The sequence below is a fragment of the Ranitomeya variabilis genome, chromosome 2, assembly GCF_051348905.1.
Source record: "Ranitomeya variabilis isolate aRanVar5 chromosome 2, aRanVar5.hap1, whole genome shotgun sequence".
NCBI classification, from domain to species: Eukaryota; Metazoa; Chordata; class Amphibia; order Anura; family Dendrobatidae; genus Ranitomeya; species Ranitomeya variabilis.
In genome coordinates this window covers 283,728,597-283,752,113 of record NC_135233.1, presented here as the reverse complement: position 1 = coordinate 283,752,113, position 23,517 = coordinate 283,728,597, and the positions used below count along the sequence as shown (strand labels likewise).

Genomic DNA, 23,517 nt, shown 5'->3' with positions numbered 1-23,517 from the left:
GGTTCCCCCCCACATATGGGGTATCAGCGTACTCAGGACAAATTGGACAACAACTTTTGGGGTCCAATTTATCCTGTTACCCTTGTGAAAATACAAAACTGGGGCTAAAAAAATAATTTTTGTGAAAAAAAAAATAATTTTTATTTTCACGGATCTGCGTTATAAACTGTAGTGAAACACTTGGGGGTTCAAAGCTCTCAAAACACATCTAGATAAGTTCCTTAGGGGGTCTACTTTCCAAAATGGTGTCACTTGTGGGGGGTTTTAATGTTTAGGCACATCAGGGGCTCTCCAAACGCGACATGGTGTTCCATCTCAATTCCAGTCAATTTTGCATTGAAAAGTCAAACGGCGCTCCTTCCCTTCCGAGCTTTGCCATGCGCCCAAACAGTCGTTTACCCCCACATATCAGGTATCAGCGTACTCAGGACAAATGGCACAACAACTTTTGGTGTCCAATTTCTTCTCTTACCCTTGGGAAAATAAAAAATTGGGGGCGAAAAGATCATTTTTGTGAAAAAATAGGATTTTTTATTTTTACGGCTCTGCATTATAAACTTCCGTGAAGCACTTGTTTGGTCAAAGTGCTCACCACACATCTAGATAAGTTCCTTAAGGGGTCTACTTTCCAAAATGGTGTCACTTGTGGGGGGTTTCAATGTTTAGGCACATCAGGGGCTCTCCAAACGCAACATGGCTTCCCATCTCAATTCCAGTCAATTTTGCATTGAAAAGTCAAATGGCGCTCCTTCCCTTCCGAGCTCTGCCATGCGCCCAAACAATGGTTTACACCCACATATGGAGTATCAGCGTACTCAGGACAAATTGCACAACAATTTTTGGGGTCCAATTTCTTCTCTTACCCTTGGGAAAATAAAAAATTTGGGGCGAAAAGATCATTTTTGTGAAAAAATAGGATTTTTTATTTTTACGGCTCTGCATTATAAACTTCTGTGAAGCACTTGGTGGGTGAAAGTGCTTACCACACATCTAGATAAGTTCCTTAGGGGGTCTACTTTCCAAAATGGTGTCACTTGTGGGGGGTTTCAATGTTTACGCACATCAGGGGGTCTCCAAACGCAACATGGCATCCCATCTCAATTCCAGTTAATTTTGCATTGAAAAGTAAAATGGCGCTCCTTTCCTTCCGAGCTCTGCCATGCGCCCAAACAGTGGTTTACCCCCACAAATGGGGTATCAGCGTACTCAGGACAAATTGTACAACAACTTTTGGGGTCCATTTTCTCCTGTTACCCTTGGTAAAATAAAACAAATTGGAGCTGATTAAATTATGTGTGAAAAAAAGTTAAATGTTCATTTTTATTTAAACATTCCAAAAATTCCTGTGAAACACCTGAAGGGTTAATAAACTTCTTGAATGTGGTTTTGAGCACCTTGAGGGGTGAAGTTTTTAGAATCGTGTCACACTTGGGTATTTTCTATCATATAGACCCCTCAAAATGACTTCAAATGAGATGTGGTCCCTAAAAAAAAATGGTGTTGTAAAAATGAGAAATTGCTGGTCAACTTTTAACCCTTATAACTCCCTAACAAAAAAAAATGTTGGTTCCAAAATTGTGCTGATGTAAAGTAGACATGTGGGAAATGTTACTTATTAAGTAAATATCTCTGTGATTTAAGGGCATAAAAATTCAAAGTTGGAATTGCGAAATGTTCAAAATTTTCGACAAATTTCCATTTTTTTTCACAAATAAACGCAAGTTATGTCGAATAAATTTTACCACAATCATGAAGTACAATATGTCACGAGAAAACAATGTCAGAATCGCCAAGATCCGTTGAAGTGTTCCAGAGTTATAACCTCATAAAGAGACAGTGGTCAGAATTTTAAAAATCGGCCCGGTCATTAACGTGCAAACCACCCTCGGGGCTTAAGGGGTTAAAAAATATAAAAGTTCAAATCACCCCCCTTTTGCCCCATTCAAAATAAAACAATAAAAAAAATCAAACATGCACATATTTGGTACCTCCACTTTCAGAATTACCTGATCTATCAAGCTATAAAAAGAATTAATCCAATTGGCAAACGGCGTTGCGAAAAAAAGGTCAAAACTCCAGAATTACCTTTTTTTGGTCACCGCAACCTTGCATTAAAATGCAATAATGGGAGAACAAAAGATCATATACACACCAAAATGGTATCCTTAAAAACATCAGCTCGGCATGCAAAAGATAAGCCTAAGATTTTGTGAACGTGGTAAAAAAAAAATATAAAAAACAGTTGTGGAATTGCACTTTGTTTGCAATTTCACCGCACTTGGAATTTTTTTCCTGCTTTTGAGTACACGATATGGTAAAACCAATGGTGTCATTCAAAAGAACAACTTGTCCTGCATATTGATGGAATAATAAAAAAAGTTATGGCTCAGAGAAGAAGGGGAGCGAAAAATAGAAACGCAAAAACGAAAAAGAGATCCATCATGAAGGGGTTAAGGTATTCATTCGTCCTACCATCTGTCCCAATGCCCACATGCAAATGCGAACACCTGAGCATAAATGTTTAATGTAGAGTTGAGTAATTATCTCCCAGACACTTGATCCAGCAAAAAGTCTCTGGGTTAAAAAATAAAGGATCAGGCACTGTAAATCAACATGCCCGATCCGTCTCTTCCTAGACAACATCTGTTGCGGGAGATACGGGAGGCTCCTACACATTACATGTTTCATTGATCCCATCCTGTGTTAGGATATATCCTAGCAGAAAACAATCCATGGAAATAACAGAGCTTCTTATAGTTAAAGAGATGTTCTAAGAAATCCAACATAGTGACTTAGGATAGGTTTCCACTACTTGAGCGGCGGCGGTAAACCAATGCTGATTGGCTATGTGTTTGATGATCTGTGGTCATTTAATTCCCTGTTTACCTTAGGTAATGCACTCACAACAATCAGTAACAGATCAGTCTGTGCACTGAGACTGCCATTGCTCTAAACAGCACAAGGCCTGCTTATACAAGATGATGTGCTGCCAAAAACAATTATTTTTTTTAGTTAACTAAAATATTATTTCGTCCAATAAACAAGTGTTTTGCTCGTTCGTTGGGTTATCGTCTGGCTGTGTAAACTGTACAATTATTGTGAAATGAGCGTTCCTAGCAATGTACGTTCATAATAATTGTGCAATGTGAATGCACCCTTAGCACAAGAGCTGCAATCCGGTAATAAAGAAGAATCCTGGCATTAAGACTACAGGTACTATAATGGGAGACATACAAGACACCACCTCTAGTACATCATAACTGTAACAGGACCCTCATTTATATCATAAAAAATGTCAGTTTGAGCATAATTATATCGTAAAAATTTACCATTGCAATTAAAAGGTTAATAAGCAGTGGTTTCTGCTGTATCTTAAAGCTTTTGGACTCTGTAACATGTACGAAGGTTAAAATGAAAGAAGTCTAGGAAGATGATTTATGACTCCTGAGATCTTCTTTATGATAGTTTCGAAACTAAAATGCCACGGTTTAAAGAGACTAAAACTTCAAAAACAATCACATTCTTAAAAGTGTACTATAAGGAACGGTTTCATACAAGATTGGGGTTACCTATTGGAAAATCACTCTACTAATAAAACCGATGAAGAAAAAAAAATATTAAATAGAAAACCCCCCCAAAAGAATAGAAAACTACTGATAGTCTAGTAGCGAATAGCACAAGAGGAGATTGCACAAGAGGAGATTCTCCAATAGTATCAGAAAGATGGTGCCAATTTCTGAAAATGTTCATTTGGGTCAAGTCACTAGCACATAGTAGACACATAATGGTGCACATATATACGTTAGTTTGGGCCAAAATAAATATTTTACATTTTTTATATATTTGTGGCATTTGAAAACTCCGCTTTGCCATGCCCCTTTGTAATTAGGACTTTTCATAATTGAACAATAAATTTAGTGCAAGCCATGTACTGCACTATTTGTGCCATCTTCCAGGCAAATTTGGTAGTTTTCCTTCAATTTTACTCTATATCTGGCAATGGCAAAATGCACACTGGGCTCAACTGGAGCGAAAATTTTTGGGAAATGTATAGCTTTCACCGTTACGTTCTTATAAAGGACAAAGCTTTAGTGAATACTCTGTAAAACCAGTTGTAGCATAAGGTAAGATAGGGCAATTACACACTGGACTCAAACTGAGTTTCTGTAGACAGCTTAATGCTTCACCTATTGCTTCTACCCTGCCATAAATTATATTGCTCTTAGGGTGGGGACTTCAGAAGGGACAGCTGGGAAAAGGAAGCTCCATAGCCAACAGCAAGGTGGAGTTGGTTGCATGCTTCTTTTATTATTGCAATGCTAATGGAATTTCAAAGGAAGAGGCTGCAACCTCCACTTCAGAAAAGATAACTTGGAGCTTCACCACCGCAAAGACTGATAGATACTTGGGAGAAAAAAAACTCTAGAAAAATAAATAAGGAAAAGAAAATCTGCGATTTTTGGAATAATCATGTCCTAAGGATAACAACCTTGCATAATGTATGTAAGTTACTTTATTGACCAAGAGAACAGCATGTATCCTGCATGTAGAAAGTACACCAATGGCACTTTACCAGTGCAGCATTTTCCTGCAAATACCCATTACTCGAATTATATGGGATACCATAATGCGCATAGTATGGACAGTCATGGACATCCAGCGAGCTTGTGGGAAAACAATCATGGAATAGCAGTCGAAGAATATAATTATTATGGCCACGGAATCCCTGGAACAAGTTCTCCGGTCATTTCTGGATTGTCTAATGCACACACAACTTATGACTCTCATGACTATAGAGACATGCACCATCCTGGCCCTGGGGAAGTGCCTACTAATACGGTGAATATACAGCCATCGTCCAATAACCAAAGACATCTTCCTTATGATTGGGCAAAGAAAACAATGCTCGCAAGTCCTGCAGGTAAGATTCATACTTAGAGTGGTCTTATTGTACGGAATATAACCATTCAAATTAGGAATAAATATGGAAATAGCAGAAAAAAAGAGAGATGGCAATTTAGGTTATTAAACTGTATAGGCAAGCTTAGCTCTCTTTATACCGGTGAGACACTGAGAAACGTGTCCTAACATAGAACAAGTGCATAATGTGTTCACAGTGTATAAAAGCAAGTAAAAAACAACGATTGAAGCAAGAGATAAGGTCTTAATTCTACCTAAAAATACAGGTTCGAACTCTACTAATCTACTCACTGAAATACAGATAATAGTGCTATTAGCTCGGCAGTACATATTCTACGTACACTGCTTATTATTATTATTAATAGAAAATATATATGTACATCAGCATTGCCCGCAATGTAAAAAAGACGAAAAATGTAAGTTACCCAACAAGTCTAAGTTTTACGGCACTTTCAGGGTGCAATATGTTGCATTATTGGAGTAGATTTTCGAGGGGTAAAAATCTGCATTAAAAATAAAGTAAGTACATTCTATAGATTTCACTGATTTTATTTTAAAACAGCATGTTAATAAGTGTGGGGTTATTGCCAAGTTTCCTGGTTCTGCTGCAGACAAAATGTATAATGCATCCTAAACCAGGTGTTTATTCTATGTACTGTGCTGTGGAAATGTTTTAAGCATATGTGGTAAAAAATGCTGCAAAGTATAGAGAAGTGTTAATAGTTTATTTTTATCGGTAAACAAAATGCAAAGTAATTAGAAATGTAAATCAAATCAAAATGTGGTGTGATCAACCTTTGCCTTCAAAACAGCATCACTTCTTCTAGATACACTTGTGTAAAGTTTTTGAAGGAATTCAGCAGGGAGATTGTTCCAAACATCTTGGAGAACTAACCACAGATCTTCTGTGGATGTAGCTTATGCAAATCCTATTTCATGTAATCCCAGACAGACTTGATGATGCCAAGATCAGGGCTCTGCGGGGCCATATTGTCACTTCCACGACTTCTTGTTCTTCTTTACACTGAATATTAATTTTATGATTTATTTTACTTGGTTAAATAGCGCCATTAATTGCACAGCCCTTTATAGACTTCATTAGCTGTCCCCATTGGGGCACACAATCTAAATGACCTATTAATACGTTTTTGGAGATAGTTGTTAATGTCATTGGCTGTATGTTTGGGGTCATTGCATGATGGATAAGTATCTGGCTGTATTTCTCAACATTGAGGACACCATTAAAAGGAACCTGTCAGGTATTAATTTTCAGATACAGAGTTAATCTGCAGATTAATAGCATTATGAAGGTGCCCAGCCACAGTATTAGGAATCTTCCGCCCTGAAGAAAATTAACTTTATCCCAGGAGCCACCAGCTTTCAGTCATGCAGCCGTGGCCGAGGCAATCACTGCATCAGTGTAGACCCGGCTGTCAGTCAGGGCCATGGAGAATTTGCAGCCTCCTCTCTCAGTGCTGTGACCATAATTGCTCCAGGCACGCCTGCATGACCGAAGCCAGCGGCTCCTGGGAGAAGTAAAGTTAATTTTCTCCTGGGTTCCGCGCTTTTAGTACTTCCACAATGCTATTAGCCTGCAGATTAACTCTATGTCTGCAGGTTAATAGAGTTACCACCAGACCTGATGGGTTCCTTTTAATCCTGACCAAATTCACAACTCCATTTGCTGAAATGCAGCCCCAAATTATAAAGAACTTCCACAATACTTCACTTTTGTCTGCCATCTCATTACTGTACCGATCTCCATTCCAGTGAACAAACTGCTTTCTGTTACAGTTAAATACTTCACATTTTGGTCCATCCGACCAAAGCACCTTCTGCCATTTTTATGTACTCCAGTGCCTATGATTCTGTGCATAGTTTTCTTTCTTGGCCTTGTTTCCACGTTGAAGGTAAATTTTTTACAGCAATTCTTCCAGTCTTCTGCTAACAGTAGACAGATGAAAATAGGTGCAAACCTTTCAGTTGCTGCACTAAGTTTACTTGGTTGACTGCTGCATCTACGGTCCGCAACGCTGTCCACTTCTTGGTGTCCTTAATGCTGACAAATAGAGGCAGATACTTATCCATCATACAATACCATCAAGGATGTGCCTGGATGGCTTAAAAATTATTCTGCAGTACAACAACCATCCCAAACATAAAGTACAGCCAGTGTCATTAAGAACTAGCGTCAGCGTAAAGAAGAACGAGGAGTCCTGAAAGTGATGATATGGCCTCATACTCAGACCTGATCTCAGCATCATTCAATCTGTCTGGGAGTACTTGAAGACACAGAAGGATTTGTGCAAGAGACATCCACAGAAGATCTGGTTCCAGTCTGAGTGGGGTCCGTTTTCTCACAGACCCACTGACTATTTTAATCTGACCCTTGGATCAAAATCAGATATGTCTCTTTGATTCTCTTCTCGGTTTGCGAAAAATCATGGATGCACATGTATCCATGAAAAACATAGATGGCATTCGTAAGCAAAAATCAGACATCCGTATGAGCCCTTAATGTGTATTAATTTGTATTAGTTTTACAATAAGCAAAATTAAATAAAAGTTGTTACATTCAACTCTGTTTGGGAAATAACTTCGGATTCATTACACTGGTCAACAGCATTTTTGGTGCCAAAGATATTTCATCGAATTTAGGGTATTTTTGGGGTGCTGATTCTGAATATGTCATCAGTTTTGCCAGATTGGCTCAAGTTTTTGAGATTTTTGGTATCTTATTTATAGCACTTGTTGGTAAATGCGACGCATCATCTCATTAATTTCTTTGGATTAGTACTTGAACTGAGCAGTTCTCAATATAGTTTTGTGTTAATTAGTGTTCTAAAAGTTTGTTCATAGTTTGATTTTTTGCACTAACTTTATGTTGTTGTCTGTTTTCCAGTGAAAAGCATGAACTCATCAAGAAGAAGTTGTCTTAACGATCCAGACTCATTCTGTTACATTTGTGGTGAATACACACTGCCAAAACATAGAAGAAACATAACAGACTTCGTAAAAAAAAAGTGTATTTTGCCTATTTTGGGGTTATGCTTGGGGACCAAGACAAGTTTTGGGCACCACACATAGTGTGCAAAGCATGTATCGAATTATTACGAAAATGGAGCAAAGGACAAAGAAAAAGCTTCAAATTTGGTGTTCCAATGGTGTGGAGAGAGCCAAAAAATCATCATGATGACTGTTATTTATGGTAAACACAGGTACAGGCACATCTTCACAATGAGGGACAGGCCTTCTTGCAGATTCCATGTTACTCCCATTTTCGTTTCTTATGCTTATTGAATCCTTGCACTTGCACTGCACAGAAATAACAGTCATCATGATGATTTTTTGGCTCTCTCCACACCATTGGAACACCAAATTTGAAGCTTTTTCTTTGTCCTTTGCTCCATTTTCGTAATAATTCGATACATGCTTTGCACACTATGTGTGGTGCCCAAAACTTGTCTTGGTCCCCAAGCATAACCCCAAAATAGGCAAAATACACTTTTTTTTACGAAGTCTGTTATGTTTCTTCTATGTTTTGGCAGTGTGTATTCACCACAAATGTAACAGAATGAGTCTGGATCGTTAAGACAACTTCTTCTTGATGAGTTCATGTTTTTCACTGGAAAACAGACAACAACATAAAGTTAGTGCAAAAATCAAGCTATGAACAAACTTTTAGAACACTAATTAACACAAAACTATATTGAGAACTGCTCAGTTCAAGAACTAATCCAAAGAAATTAATGAGATGATGCGTCGCATTTACCAACAAGTGCTATAAATAAGATACCAAAAATCTCAAAAACTTGAGCCAATCTGGCAAAACTGATAGCATATTCAGAATCAGCACCCCAAAAATACCCCAAATTCATTAAAATATTTTGGACACCAGAAAAACATTTTTTTTTTGTTGACCTGTGTTATTAATACACACTTATACTGTAGTTTAACATGTTTGACATATATGGATATTTAACTAACCCAATACAATATAGTCAGAGATTTTATTACTGTGGGTGGGTATAAAAAAATTAAAACATTTGCCATTCCAAGGATTGTCCACTAGGTGTCCATTAGTTTGGCTTATCACGGAAGCAGTCAGCCAAACACTTGTACAGGGTGATTAGTATTAAAGACTAATGTGGATATTATTTATGGGAACATCAACAGACTGGAAAGCTTAAAAACCAACTAGCCAATCTTTCAACAGACACCTTTTATATATTTGATTGCCGATTCCTGGCCATCTTTTCAGGCTCTGTTGACTCCTGTATAAAGTGTATGACCAACATTTAACAAACATTTAACTAATGAACGTTTAACAATCCCCCAAACATACCAAGCTTTAATTGGTCACAGAACAAAACAGATAAAGATTCAATGAAAATAGGCAATAATAGTATACTAGAAATAGGTTGCGATCACACAAAATATTTGCAATTAAAATCTGATAACTACATTTCAATAAATGCTCCATTGTGAATGGTATGTGCTACATCAGTTTAAATTCATCAGTTCTAGGAAAGAAAAGTGGTCCAATTAAGGCATCTTTAGAATGACAGATGTCATCCGATGAAACTGGTCAAACAAGCAGTAGCTAATGTAGATATACCGGTAGAGCCTGTGCGGGCTCATCACTAGGAGGTAACAGTCTTTTTATTCTCGCATTTCTAACCAACTTACAGACAATCTGTCAAATGTTTTGGAAGAAAGTGACAGGATCTAGCGGTGCTATATAATAATAATAATCTTTATTTATATTATTTATGTTATGTTATTTATATAACACTCTCATCCTTACTACGACTGCCTGGTTTTTCTGGTGCCCGCTGCACTAGCACCAAGGATCTTCAAGTTACTTTTCTAACTACAGCTTCTTGAGTATACCAAGTCTATATATACACAGTTAGTGACAGCAGCTAGTAACATCTATTAGAATTAGAGTAGTAGTCAATAACTGAGGCAATAACTTAGGCTGTGCTCATATGTCCAGTAATTAGCATCAGTCTCAAATGGACTCAACTGGTTTAAATTCAAACTGATGAAAAACTGATCCATTCACATTCACTTCGGTAATTTAAGAAACAGATCGAGCAGCTATATATATATATATATATATATATATATATATATATATATATATATATATATTTAGCAGGACAAAATATTTGTCCAGATGTTTTTGTAAGGGCTAAAAATAAACCTTATATCTGTTAGATCTATGTGTTAAATATTTGAAGTCAATGTGAACAGATCAGTTTGAAACTGATCCAGTGTTTTTTGTTTTTGTTTTGTTTTCTAGATCCATTTCGAATAGATGATTACTGGACTTTTAATTCAGACTAAGTTCACACGTCCAGTAATCATTGATGTGAAAAGGATCCAGCAGCAGTTATATAAGGCAATGTCTAGTGATCATCCGTAAGATCAGATCCAGTAGTAATCCGTTTTTCTTTCATTTGAAAAGGATACTTTCTTTTCTTGCTGGATCAGTTTCAAATTGAAAAAGTTGCGTCTGCATAACGTTTTTGGCAACGGATTGCTGCTGAATCCGTTCTACCAGATGATCACTAGACATGTGAATATAGTCTGAGCCGTACAAAAAAAGTTGTGTAGACTTTTTTTTTGTCTGGCTAAAAAAACAGATTGCAACTGGATGCATTTTTTTTTACATCGAGGTCTTTAAATAGCCATCAGTTTTTCTTCCATTTGAATCGGATCTGTTTTTTAGCTTCAAACGGATGATTAGTGGACATGTGAACTTAGCCTTAAGCTACAGAAGGACTAGCAATTCACTTCAAGCTTGTGGGGGATGTTTAGAAGGAAGTTCCTTCTTCGTGATGATATTTTTTTTACCTAAAAGTTGTTTGGGTAAAGACTTTAGTATCTGTAAAACGCAACACCTGCTGCTACAATTTGCTGCATCAAGCAGTAATTAGGCCTACACATCTGTATGAGAGGTGTAACACTGAAAGCAGCTTTACTACAATAGCGGAACTTCGCAAGTGTAACCTCAGATGACTATAAAACACAACTAAGTGAAACTAGCCACCTAACAAAAAGATGTTTTGTATGCATTATGCAAAGTAGACATTAGGGTCTGTTCACGCCATGTTTACAGTCCACAGTTAAAGTATGGTATACATAGTATAACATAATTTATATAATATACTGTATCACGTTGTATATCAGTTCATTAAATAATAGAAAACCCGGCCTATGTACACTGCATTGTTTTCAGTGGTCTTTATGGGGCTAAAGTCCCCAATACACATGGAGATGAAAGTCGGACAAAGTTTTACAAGCGGTCAATCAACAATGTCCACAACGTGTAAAACAAATGTCATTTCATTTTCTTTATCTTGCACAGGAAAGACAAGAACAAAAGAGAAATACAGAGTGGTGTATACTGATCATCAGAGATTACAGCTCGAGAAGGAATTTCTCTCCAACAGATATATAACTATTCGACGAAAATCTGAAATTGCCTTGAATCTGGGCTTATCTGACAGACAGGTATGCAGGCTAGCAATTGTCTAAAGATGCATTTAGATGGGTTGAGAAAGTTGCTGATTATTTGCCCGTATAGACATGTTGGTGATCGCCTGATGAACAAGCAAAATTCTTATTTAGTATGTGATTAGATTGTCTATTTCAGCATAAGGGTACCGTCACACAGTGCCATTTTTATCGCTACGACGGCACGATCCGTGACGTCACAGCGTCGTATGATTATCGCTCCAGCGTCGTAGACTGCGGTCACACTTTGCAATCACGGCGCTGGAGCGATGCCGAAGTCCCCGGGTAACCAGGGTAAACATCGGGTTACTAAGTGCAGGGCCGCGCTTAGTAACCCGATGTTTACCCTGGTTACCAGCGTAAACGTAAAAAAAACAAACAGTACATACTTACATTCCAGTGTCTGTCTCCCGGCGTTCTGCTTCTCTCCACTGTGTCTGTGCCAGCCGGAAAGCACAGCGGTGACGTCACCGCTGTGCTCGCTTTCCGGCCGGCAGGCGCTCACAGTGCAGAGAAGCTGAGACGCCGGAGGACAGACACCGGAATGTAAGTATGTACCGTTTGTTTTTTTTACGTTTACGCTGGTAACCACGGTAAACATCGGGTTACTAAGCGCGGCCCTGCGCTTAGTTACCCGATGTTTACCCTGGTTACAAGCGAACACATCGCTGGATCGGTGTCACACACAACGATCCAGCGATGTCAGCGGGTGATCAAGCAACGAAAGAAAGTTCCAAACGATCTGCTACGACGTACGATTCTCAGCAGGGTCCCTGATCGCTGCTGCGTGTCAGACACTGCGATATCGTAACGATATCGCTAGAACGTCACGGATCGTACCGTCGTAGCGATGAAAATGGCACTGTGTGATGGTACCCTTACAATTGTTATCGGCAGCACATTGCCCTTGTTCACAGGAGATGAGCTGCCGATGACAATGTGCCGCTATGATTGCATTAACAATCTTTTTTTTGCCATTAATTTTCATTGATTTGTATGACCAGGACAAAAAACAAGCACCGAATGACTGGTATAGAGTTGAATGGCACTCGTTAATGGGTTGAAATTGTCCCATCTAAATGCACAATTATATTCATACAAATGTACAAATCTGGAACACAGCACCCATAGCCGGCTTGGAACCTATAGTGTACTTTTGTGTGTGTCCAATTTCATATGGAAGCAGTTTTTCTTCTCATACATTTAGGCTGTGTGCACACGTTCCGGATTTTTTACGTTTTTTCGCTATAAAAACGTGATAAAACTGCGAAAAAATGCATCCATTAAGCATCCTATTAATAGAATGCAATCTGCAATTTTTGTGCACATGTTGCGTTTTTTTCCGCGGGAAAAAAAACACATTGCGGTAAAAAACGCAGCATGTTCATTAATTTTGCAGATTTTTTGCGGATTTCCAGCTATTTAATGCAATGGGAAGCTCTGGGAAAAAAACACACAAAAAAAAACGCACAAAAAACGACTCCTGACGTGTGCACATAGCCTCAAATGTAATTCACAAGAAAAAAATGTAGACATGTAGCTTTGTAGTGCAGTTGTCATGTCCCATGATTTGGGAATCATACAGACAGTATCGCATTATCATTGTGTTGTTATATTGTGCTGTTTCGTTACTATGCAATAAGGTTTGCCCTCTTTAGAAGTTTGTTCTTCCGCTCTCCCTGTCTGTCTCTGATATAGCTCTGTTGGCAGCAACTCCTCCCTTCTTCCTCATTCTTCTTCCTCATTCACCATCTACCAGCCATCTTAGAAGCTCATGTGTATGCAGTCCTGTTTCTGAAAAGTCGTTTTTTAGCTGGAAAATAAACCTTCTGGAATTTTCATACGTGCCTCCTACAGTTGAGTTAAAACTATCTGAGGACATCACTACTTGTCAGTACAGTTTAAAAGAGACAGCCTAGAATCTATATCTCACATCGCCCTACGCTTGCAGCTTAATCATGGAGTCAGAATAGTAAAAAACACTTTTGCCAGATACATCTGTAAAACAGTCTACAGCTTCTCTAAAGATACAGAACAGTCATGAGAGCATCTGCTTTCAGCATACAAGAAATCATCAGTGTTTGTAAGCATAACAGCACAGTCCCTCCTCCAGCTTCCAGAAAACAGCAGCTCTCCTCACAACTTGATTCTACCTGTGAATTACAAAGGCTGAGGGAAAGACTACATGATCTCTTACCAGATCCACTGTTAGATGAAGAATGTATAGCGTTTAATGCACAGTCCGGTGAGAAGGCAAACGATCTACAAAAATTAAATGGAAAGTTAGAGAGAACTTCGAATCCATTAAACATGAACTTTCTTGTGCTAGTCACATCAACAGCATCTCACAGCCTGCTTCTCTCCAACTACCACCAGAGGGAGCCCTAGGACAACTATGCTCAGTTTATGAAACCTATGCCAGAAAGATAAATGAATACATTACAGTTCTGAAGAGGCTTAATACATCTGATTCTCTTGAAGAGCTGCAGGTTTTCCAACAACTTAACTCTGAGAGAGAACGAAATGTAATAAATATTAAAGCCAAGGCAGAGGCAAGAATTGCACAAATAATCGAGATGTCATCTCACATTGCTGGGTCCACCAGGCAGTCAAAACGATCATCTAAGTCTCGATCTTCGAAATCTTCAACGCTAAGCGAACAGCTTGTAAGAGCACGTGTAGAAGCCGAGGCCACTAAGGTACAAGCCGCTTTCGGGCAAAGAAAACTGAGATTGAAGTGGAAGACGAAGGCAGGAAGCCAGGGGAGCATGCAAGAAGGCAGAAATGGAAGCCAGTGCAGCATGCAAACAGGCAGAAATAGAGGCCCTAGAGAAGGAATGTGAACACGCCACAGCCATGGCAATGTTAAAGGTCCTGGAACAAGCTATAGGTGGGAGCCATAGAGGCAGCATCAGTTTAAGTGATTTTGATACTGAAGCTTACAAGCTTAAGCTTACAAGAGACTATATACTACACCAAAATAGTGCACCCCTGATTCCAACAATCATTCCTGACGGCACAGACATTCTTTGATGGCAACAGGACGCAGATTGTTCATCAGCATCCTGCCTTCAAGGTCAGTACAACGCACTGCCAACCCTTCAGCCTGAAACTCGTTTATGCAACATACCAGGCCCTTGCACCTCACCAAACCCTATAACAGAAGCACACATGCAAGCCAATATGCAGGCAAGTCATCATTGCTCCAGTCAGCCACACAGCCCCAGCTCCATGCGTGGCAGAAACTATGCATATTAAACTAGTCACTAGACTGAATGCCTATGCTGCACCATACGATCTTGTGTTCCTAGGTCAAAACACCACCAATGATATGAATAGCACTACTCATCCAGCAACTGTCTTTCCAAAATCAGAAAAAACTGACATGTCTGTATTTGCAAGGTACATGGTTCGCGCAAACTTACTAACACAGGTCTGACAAGGTTCGATGATCAATCTAAAAACTACAGAGGTTGGAAATGTGCCTTTAGAACCGTAATTAGTGACCTCGGCATCACTGCTACTGAAGAGCTAGATCTGCTGATCAGGTTTCTCGGGTCACAATCCACAGATCGAGTTAAGAGACTTAGATCTGTCCACATCAGTAATCCAGGGGTTGGTCTCATGGTTGTTTGGGAGAGAGCAAAGCTATGGCAGTCCTGGAGCCATAGCCAAATGCACTGTTCAAGCAACCACAGGATTTTCCAAAAATATCCAGTAGGGACAGTTCAAAATTCCAAGAGCTCAGTGACCTTATGTTAGAGCTCCAGTTGGCCACAGCAGACATGAACCTAACTGGCCTCAGCTACCTGGACACGTACCCTAAAGACAAAACCTGAGATGGAAAAACATTTTGTTGACTTCATGCAGAATATCTTCCTCAGAGGCCATGCAGAGCCTGTACCGCCACTGAAGGAAGGAGAAGAATGATGGAACCCTCCATCCTTTGGTGTCTATAACCCTCGCAAATCTGACCAAATCAGAGTGATGTTTGACTCCAGTGCTCAGTGTGAAGGCATCTCTCTTAATAGCCTGCTCCTCACTGGGCCTAACCTAAACAACAGCCTTATAGGAGTGCTGATATGTTTAAGACAAGAACCCGTTGCAGTAATGGCCGACATTCAGTAAATGGTCTATTGTTTTATCCTGAGAGAAGATAGTAGAAATTACCTCAGGTTCTTATGGCACAAGGACAATGATGTCCACAATGAGGTTGTAGACTACTGAATGAAGGTACATGTTTTCAGGAAGAGCACCTCACCTGCTGTAGCAATCTATGGACTGAGATGAACAGCCCAGGAAGGTGAGAGAGAGTATGGATCTGATGTCCGTCTATTTGAGGAAAAGAACTTCTGTGTAGATGATGGGATTAAATCTCTGCCACAAGAAAAGAGGCAATTGATCTGCTCTCTAGAACATAGGAAATGCTGTCCGTAGCAAACCTCAGACTTCACAAGGACATCTCCAACAGCCAGGAGATAATGAATGAATTCCCATCTGAGGACCACACGACGAGCTTAAAGGACCTCAATCTGGGTTCCGATGTTCCTCCTATGCAAAGCAGCCATAGTCTGCTTTGGGACATTAAATAGGGCACGTTCACATTCCGGGTGTCAGTCTGTGACAAACCCTTCACCAAACGAGGAGTCTTATATGTTGTGAACAGCATCTATGATCCGCTCGGGTTTATAGCACCTATTACTATTCAAGGCAAGATATTGTTGAGACAGTTGACCACTGAGAGCATGGATTGGGACATGTGGTAACAGTCCCAGAATCAATAAAGGTGGGAGACATGGAAGAAGTCTCTGAAGGTCTTAGGACATCTCCAAGGCCCATGTTGTTATTTCTTGAAGTCGATTTCAGCTGCTATCATGAAGGAGGTTTATATCTTCTAGGACGCATTTACAGAGGCCATAGCTGCAGCTGCCTACCTGAAGACCTCAGAAGCCAACAACAAGGTACATTGTTGTTTTGTCCTGGACAAGCCCAAACTAGCCCCAAAGCCTGCACACTCTGTACCAGTGTTTGTCCTTGAAGTCATCTTCAGGCTTTCTACATGAGAACCCTTGTTTTGTTCATGCAAGCAGAACATATAAACTTGAGGAAACAGGTGAAGATGGGGAGATCAGACCAGCCATCTCTACACGCAGCACATCTGTGGTACTACGGTTGAAACTGAGGCTTCATCCCTCTGGACAATTCTCGAGCTGGTCATCAGTCGTGCAGGCAGGTATTCACCTGACTTATATCGCCAAGTGCTTCATGAGAGAAGGCATCACGTGAAGCAGGACACAGCTTACGGCTGGGAGCATGCCGCCATATACCTCCAGCTGTGTTATAACATGGAACTTTCACCATTGGATTGTTGGGTTGGTGGAAGTGTTTGCATGTTGCAGCTTTCCCAATCCGAAGATGGGTTTTCCAATTGGTCTTGGATTATAGTACTTTTGTGGACTTCAGGCCATCAACCAGAAAACTGGACTTACAACTGTTATAGTTATTGTTGCATGCTTGTGTGTTTATTTTTCTTTCAGGTTACAGATCGACTGTGGATATCATCAAAAGACATCACATCAAATGGATCCTCGTGGAATCTAAAGAATTCAGACGAGGAGTGTCATGTCGAATGATTTGGAAATCATACAGACAGTATTGCATTATCATTGTGTTGTTATACACTGCCCAAAAAATAAAGGGAACACTTAAACAACAGAATATAACTCTAAGTAAATCAAACTTCTGTGAAATCAAACTGTCTTAGGAAGCAACACTGTTTGACAAACAATTTCACATGCTGTTGTGCAAATGGAATAGACAACAGATGGAAATTATTGGCAATTATCAAGTCACACTCAATAAAGGAGTGGTTTTGCAGGTGGGGACCACAGACCACATCTCAGTACCAATGCTTTCTGGCTGATATTTTGGTCACTTTTGAATGTTAGTTGTGCTTTCACACTCATGGTACCATGAAATGGATTCTACAACCCACACAAGTGCCTCAGGTAGTGCAGCTCATCCAGGATGGCACATCAATACGAGCTGTGGCAAGGTTTGCTGTGTCTGTCAGCGTAGTGTCCAGAGGCTGGAGGTGCTACCAGGAGACAGGCCAGTACAGCAGGAGATGTGGAGGGGACTGTAGGAGGTCAACAACCCAGCATCAGGACCAATACCTCAGTCTTTGTGCAAGGAGGAACAGGAGCACTGCCAGAGCCCTACAAAATGACCTCCAGCAGGCCACAAATGTGCATGTGTCTGCACAACGGTTAGAAACCGACTCCATGAGGATGGTCTGAGTGCCCGGCGTCCACAGATGGGGGTTGTGCTCACAGCCCAATACCGTGCAGGACACTTGGCATTTGCCTCAGAACACCAGGATTGGCAAATTCGCCAACGGCGCCCTGTGCTCTTCACAGATGAAAGCAGGTTCACACTGAGCACATGTGACAGACGTGACAGAGTCTGGAGACGCCGTGGAGAGCGATCTGCTGCCTGCAAAATTCTTCAGCATGACCGATTTGGCAGTGGGTCAGTAATGGTGTGGGGTGGCATTTCTTTGGAGGGCCGCACAGCCCTCCATGTGCTCACCAGAGGTAGCCTGACTGCCATTAGGTACCGAGATTAGATCCTCAGACCCCTTGTGAGACCATATGCTGGTGCAGTTGGCCCTTGGTTCCTCCTAATGCAGGACAATGCTAGACCTCAAATGGCTGGAGTGTGTCAGCAGTTCCTGCAAGATGAAGGCATTGAAGCTATGGACTGGCCCACCCATTCCCCTGATCTGAATCTGACTGAACACATTTGGGACATCATGTCTCGCACCATCCACCATCACGTTGCACCACAGACTGTCCAGCAGTTAGCAGATGCTTTAGTCCAGGTCTGGGAGGAGATCCCTCAGGAGACCATCCGCCACCTCATCAGGAGCATGCCCAGGCGTTGTAGGGAGATCATACAGGCACGTGGAGGCCACACACACTACTATCATTTCCTTGTCTTGAGGCATTTCCACTGAAGTTGGATCAGCCTGTAACTTCATTTTCCTCTTTGATTTTGAGCATCATTCCAACTCCAGACCTCCGTTGGATATTAGTTGTGATTTACATTGATCATTTTTAGGTTTTATTGTTCACAACACATTCCACTATGTAATGAATAAAGATTTACAACTGGAATATTTCATTCAGTGATATCTAGGATGTGGGATTTTAGTGTTCCCTTTATTTTTTTGAGCAGTGTATATTGCTGTTTTGTTGCTATGCAATAAGATTTGCCCTCTTTAGAAGTTTGACCTTCCTTTCTTCCTATCTGTCTCTGATGTAGCTCTGATGTCCGTAACCCCTCCCTTCTGCCTCATTATTTTCTTATTCACCATCTATCAGCCATCTTAGAAGCTCATGTGTATGCAGACCTGTTTCTGAAAAGTCTTTTTTACCTGCTGTATGTGTGCATATTTACAAGAATTCAGCTGGTAAATAAACCTTCCTCTGTAATCTTCATACGTGCCTCCTATGGTTGAGTGCAACCACTACATGTGAGTATGGTTTAAAAGAGACAGCCTAGAAATGATGTCTCACCGAGCCCTACGCTTGCAGCTTAGTCACGGTGTCAGAATAGTAGTGTACAGCAGAGACATGTAACTTTGTAGTGGTGTACAGCAGAGACATGTGGCTTTGAAATGTACAGCAGAGACATTTGACTTTGTAGTGTACAGCAGAGTCATGTGTCTTTTAAGTGTACAGCAGAGACATGTGGCTTTGTAAAGTACCTATGACCTAAGATTATAAAGGGGTGAGCTACCATTTCAAATGTCATTCTTCCCTTGCATATTGTTATTAGTCAGAATAACAGTTTCTGACTGGTTCTGCATAACATATTTATATACATACAGTACAGACCAAAACTTTGGACACACCTTCCCATTTAAAGATTTTTCTGTATTTTCGTGAGTATGAAAATTGTACATTCACACTGAAGGCATCAAAACTATGAATTAACACATGTGGAATTATATACTTAACAAAAAAGTGTGAAACACCTGAAATTATGTCTTATATTCTAGGTTCTTCAAAGTAGCCACCTTTTGCTTTGATGACTGCTCTGCACACTCTTGGCATTCTCTTGATGAGCTTCAAGAGGTAGTCACCGGGAATGGTTTTCACTTCACAGGTGTGCCCTGTCAGGTTAATAAATGGGATTTCTTGCCTTATAAATGGGGTTGGGACCATCAGTTGTGTTGAGCAGAAGTCTGGTGGATACACAACTGATAGTCCTACTGAATAGACTGTTAGAATTTGTATTATGGCAAGAAAAAAGCAGCTAAGTAAAGAAAAACGAGTGGCCATCATTACTTTAAGAAATGAAGGTCATTCAGTCTGAAAAATTGGGAAAACTTTGAAAGTCTCCTCAAGTGCAGTGGCAAAAACAAAGAAACTGGCTCACATGAGGACCGCCCCAGGAAAGGAAGACCAAGAGTCACCTCTGCTTCTGAGGATAAGTTTATCCGAGTCACCAGCCTTAGAAATCGCAGGTTAACAGCAGCTCAGATTAGAGACCAGGTCAATGCCACACAGAGTTCTAGCAGCAGACACATCTCTACAACAACTGTTAAGAGGAGACTTTGTGCAGAAAGCCTTCATGGTAAAATCGCTGCTAGGAAACCATTGCTAAGGACAGGCAACAAGCAGAAGAGACTTGTTTGGGCTAAAGAACACAAGGAATGGATATTAGACCAGTGGAAATCTGTGTTTTGGTCTGATGAGTTCAAATTTGAGATCTTTGGTTCCAACCACCTTGTCTTTGTGCGACGCTGAAAAGGTGAACGGATGGACTCTACATGCCTGGTTCCCACCGTGAAGCATGGAGGAGGAGGTGTGATGGTGTGGGAGTGCTTTGCTGTTGACACTGTTGGGGATTTATTCAAAATTGAAGGCATACTGAACAAGCATGGCTACCACAGCATCTTGCAGCGGCATGCTATTCCATCCGCTTTGCGTTTAGTTGGACCATCATTTATTTTTTAACAGGACAATGACCCCAAACACACCTCCAGGCTGTGTAAGGGCTGTTTGACCAAGAAGGAGAGTGATGGGGTGCTATGCCAGATGACTTGGCCTCCACAGTCACCAGACCTGAACCCAATCGAGATGGTTTGGGGTGAGCCGGACCGTAAAGCAAAGGCAAAAGGGCCAACAAGTGCTAAGCATCTCTGGGAACTCCTTCAAGATTGTTGGAAGACCATTCCCGGTGACTACTTCTTGAATCTCATCAAGAGAATGCCAAGAGTGTGCAAAGCAGTCATCAAAGCAAAAGGTGGCTACTTTGAAGAACCTAGAATATAAGACATAATTTCAGTTGTTTCACACTTTTTTGTTAAGTATATAATTCCACATGTGTTAATTCATAGTTTTGATGCCTTCAGTGTGAATGTACAATTTTCATAGTCATGAAAAATCTTTAAATGAGAAGGTGTGTCCAAACTTTTGGTCTGTACTGTATATGTATAAAAATAACAAAAAAACATAAATTCCATAATTTTACCCTTCTGTTAAATATCTTCTTATTGTGTTTTTTAACCATTGCAGGTAAAAATCTGGTTTCAGAACCGTCGAGCCAAGGAAAGAAAATTAATAAAAAAAATAGGACAGCTAGATGGCAATATGTTTTCTGTACGCAGTGACTCTGGATCGGTCAGCCCAGCGGATATGACGGCCATGTTATACACCCAGCCACATGCAATGGGTGGGCTACAGTCCCTGGACACTATGGAGCAGGTTGCAATATCACAATGAACAGCTTCTTGGCCCCAATAAAAAAAATTATATTTTTCTGAGATGCAGAAGCAGGAACAAAACTTATAAGCTAAGCACCAAAATACAGAATGCTGCATGGGAACAACATGAATTATTTTTGCACTGAAGATTACTTTAAATGGACTCAAAGGATGAGACATCTTTACTGGATAGGTAACACGTCTTCTAAGATCAGCATGATAACAAGCAGGGTGAATAAATATGAAGAAAATTACTGTAGAACATTTTTTTTTCTTTAAAATAGAACTGTACTTTCAATTAACTTTACATAAGCCAATAGCACAGGTGAATAGAGGAAATGTATATTAACAAAGAAAACAGCCTCCTTCCACAATTATAAGACACTTCTTTCTCTGCCTCCTGCATTTTAAACTTATCATCCACTGTGAAAAAGCAGCTCAAGTCCGATGGACAGAAAGCCTTGGTGCAGAGCTCTATACACCTGTTTAACCTCACATCAGAGCTTGACTTCAGAACAAGACAGTTCAGCTCTGCTGCATAATGTCCTCCATGCTGCTGCAGCTGGTCTCTGTGAGCTAAAAAGTGAATGAAGAGCAGGAAGCCCCCTCTCTGTGCTGTCTATGGAAGAAATCACTGCAGCTCATCTCCTCCCCCATTAAGCAGTGGACTGGATGCTACAAATACACCCTACATAGGGGAAACCTAGTGAGAATGCAGAACAGAAGTCACATGATGGCCAAATATACTGTTATTCCTCATGTACACAGGACACTGAGCTCCTGCAGACCAACAGTGGACAGAGTGACGGACCTGCACACCTAAAGGCACATGGAGATGCTTCAAATTGGATTTATTGACAGTATTTCATATCCATTGGTTGCACCGTGGTAAGTACAGTATTACATAACGGTAAGAACCCTTCTTCAGCTGTATAGGCTATATTCATTGCACATAGGCCAAGGGGATCCAGGGTGCAGGGTGGGAATAACCAGGATCCAGCTGTATTAAGGCCACAGTGTTTGGGGGAAGCCGCTCTGCACCATGGATACCCCTGGCCTATATGCAGTGAACATAGCCTATATGTCAGATGAAGGGTTTTCGTCTGAAAAGTTACAGAATTCTGTACTTTCTGCGGTGTAACCAATGGACATGGAATATTGTCAATAAATAATATTTGAAGCATCTCCATGAGAGGTGTGCAGCTCCTTCACTGTCACCCTTATTCTGATACAGGAAAGAAATATATCTTGGGACCGTGTTAGCCAGTAGATAGAAAAATATTTAGAATTGAGAGTCCTCTCTCAATTCTAAATATTTTTTTACCCTTATTCTGAACAGTTACTTGAAAGCACAGTAAATGGAGTCTGTCAGCCCAAAGGGTATAAGCTAACGACATAACCTTGTAGGGGACATAGCCCTATAAAAGTCAAAATCTTTACAAAAGTTATACAAAAATGTGGAAACGTTTGCTGTTTTCGTACTAGTTTTACCCAGCTCTGCCAAAATAGAGGAGCTAGGCAGGAGGTGTGACACCACAGCTTGTCTAATTCATGACAAGTGTTGGCGTTCCTTACTCCAGGCCTTGACTGGAATAAGAGATGTAATGAGGCGCATGTCACTTGTCTGACACTCCTGATTAATTAAGAGGCCTGACTCCCAACACGTCGGTCTTGATGAATCAGGCAGGGCCTAGGTGCTCAGTTTATGCTATAGGTTTGGCCTGACAGACTCACTTTCATGTGTCATGACCAAAGAAAAAACCCATTCAGGGCGTGTGCAGATGTGGATTCCCACCAGAGCCACCCTTTCCTCTATAGGACACAGGCAGGACGCTGTTTCCATATAGGCAGCAACCATTCATGGCATCCTGGAGACAGACTGCAATGCTGACAGAGGATAGCCACGTATGGCAGGCATGGATCCCAGACTACCTTCTATGAATGTATTTGCTGCATTTTACTCTTTATTTTCTCTTATCGTTTTTCAACCATTCATTCCCTTTTTATAAATAACAAATATTTATGCCACACACAAAACCCAGGGCTTTCTGTCCTATGTAACAGAAGCTTACTCTTTAGCTACTGATGGGTTGCAGAACTTTCTAATATTTGCACAGAGGTCTTATTAGAAGACTTATTATAGATCGCAGGCCCTGGTCGAAGAAATGGATTATAGCTCAGCTATGGAATTACCCAGGTCTGATTTCTGTCTATAAAACCGGTCCTAATGCATTACTACAATAAAATGAATCTTGTTTTAGTAAATGGAATTCCTTGTCTCTGTACACATAAGAGGT

At 40.4% G+C, this 23,517-nt stretch overlaps 1 protein-coding gene across 1 annotated transcript; it reads left to right on the top strand.

The window, feature by feature from the left end:
* Positions 1 to 4,267: 4,267 nt before the first annotated feature.
* Positions 4,268 to 21,474, top strand: LOC143805566 (homeobox protein CDX-4-like). Its single transcript, XM_077285063.1, has 3 exons — positions 4,268 to 4,921; positions 11,297 to 11,442; positions 21,033 to 21,474. The coding sequence occupies exons 1-3, from the start codon at positions 4,498 to 4,500 to the stop codon at positions 21,237 to 21,239; spliced, it is 777 nt and encodes a 258-aa protein (XP_077141178.1). The 5' UTR covers positions 4,268 to 4,497; the 3' UTR covers positions 21,240 to 21,474.
* Positions 21,475 to 23,517: the final 2,043 nt, after the last annotated feature.

What these genes read in the sequence shown, in the direction of transcription:
- LOC143805566 (XM_077285063.1), top strand. Translation starts at nt 4,498, where the DNA reads ATGTATGTAAGTTACTTTATTGACCAAGAGAACAGCATGTATCCTGCA. An exon ending in AATGCTCGCAAGTCCTGCAG is followed by an intron (nt 4,922 to 11,296) that starts GTAAGATTCATA and finishes TATCTTGCACAG; the next exon opens with GAAAGACAAGAACAAAAGAG. An exon ending in TGGGCTTATCTGACAGACAG is followed by an intron (nt 11,443 to 21,032) that starts GTATGCAGGCTA and finishes TAACCATTGCAG; the next exon opens with GTAAAAATCTGGTTTCAGAA.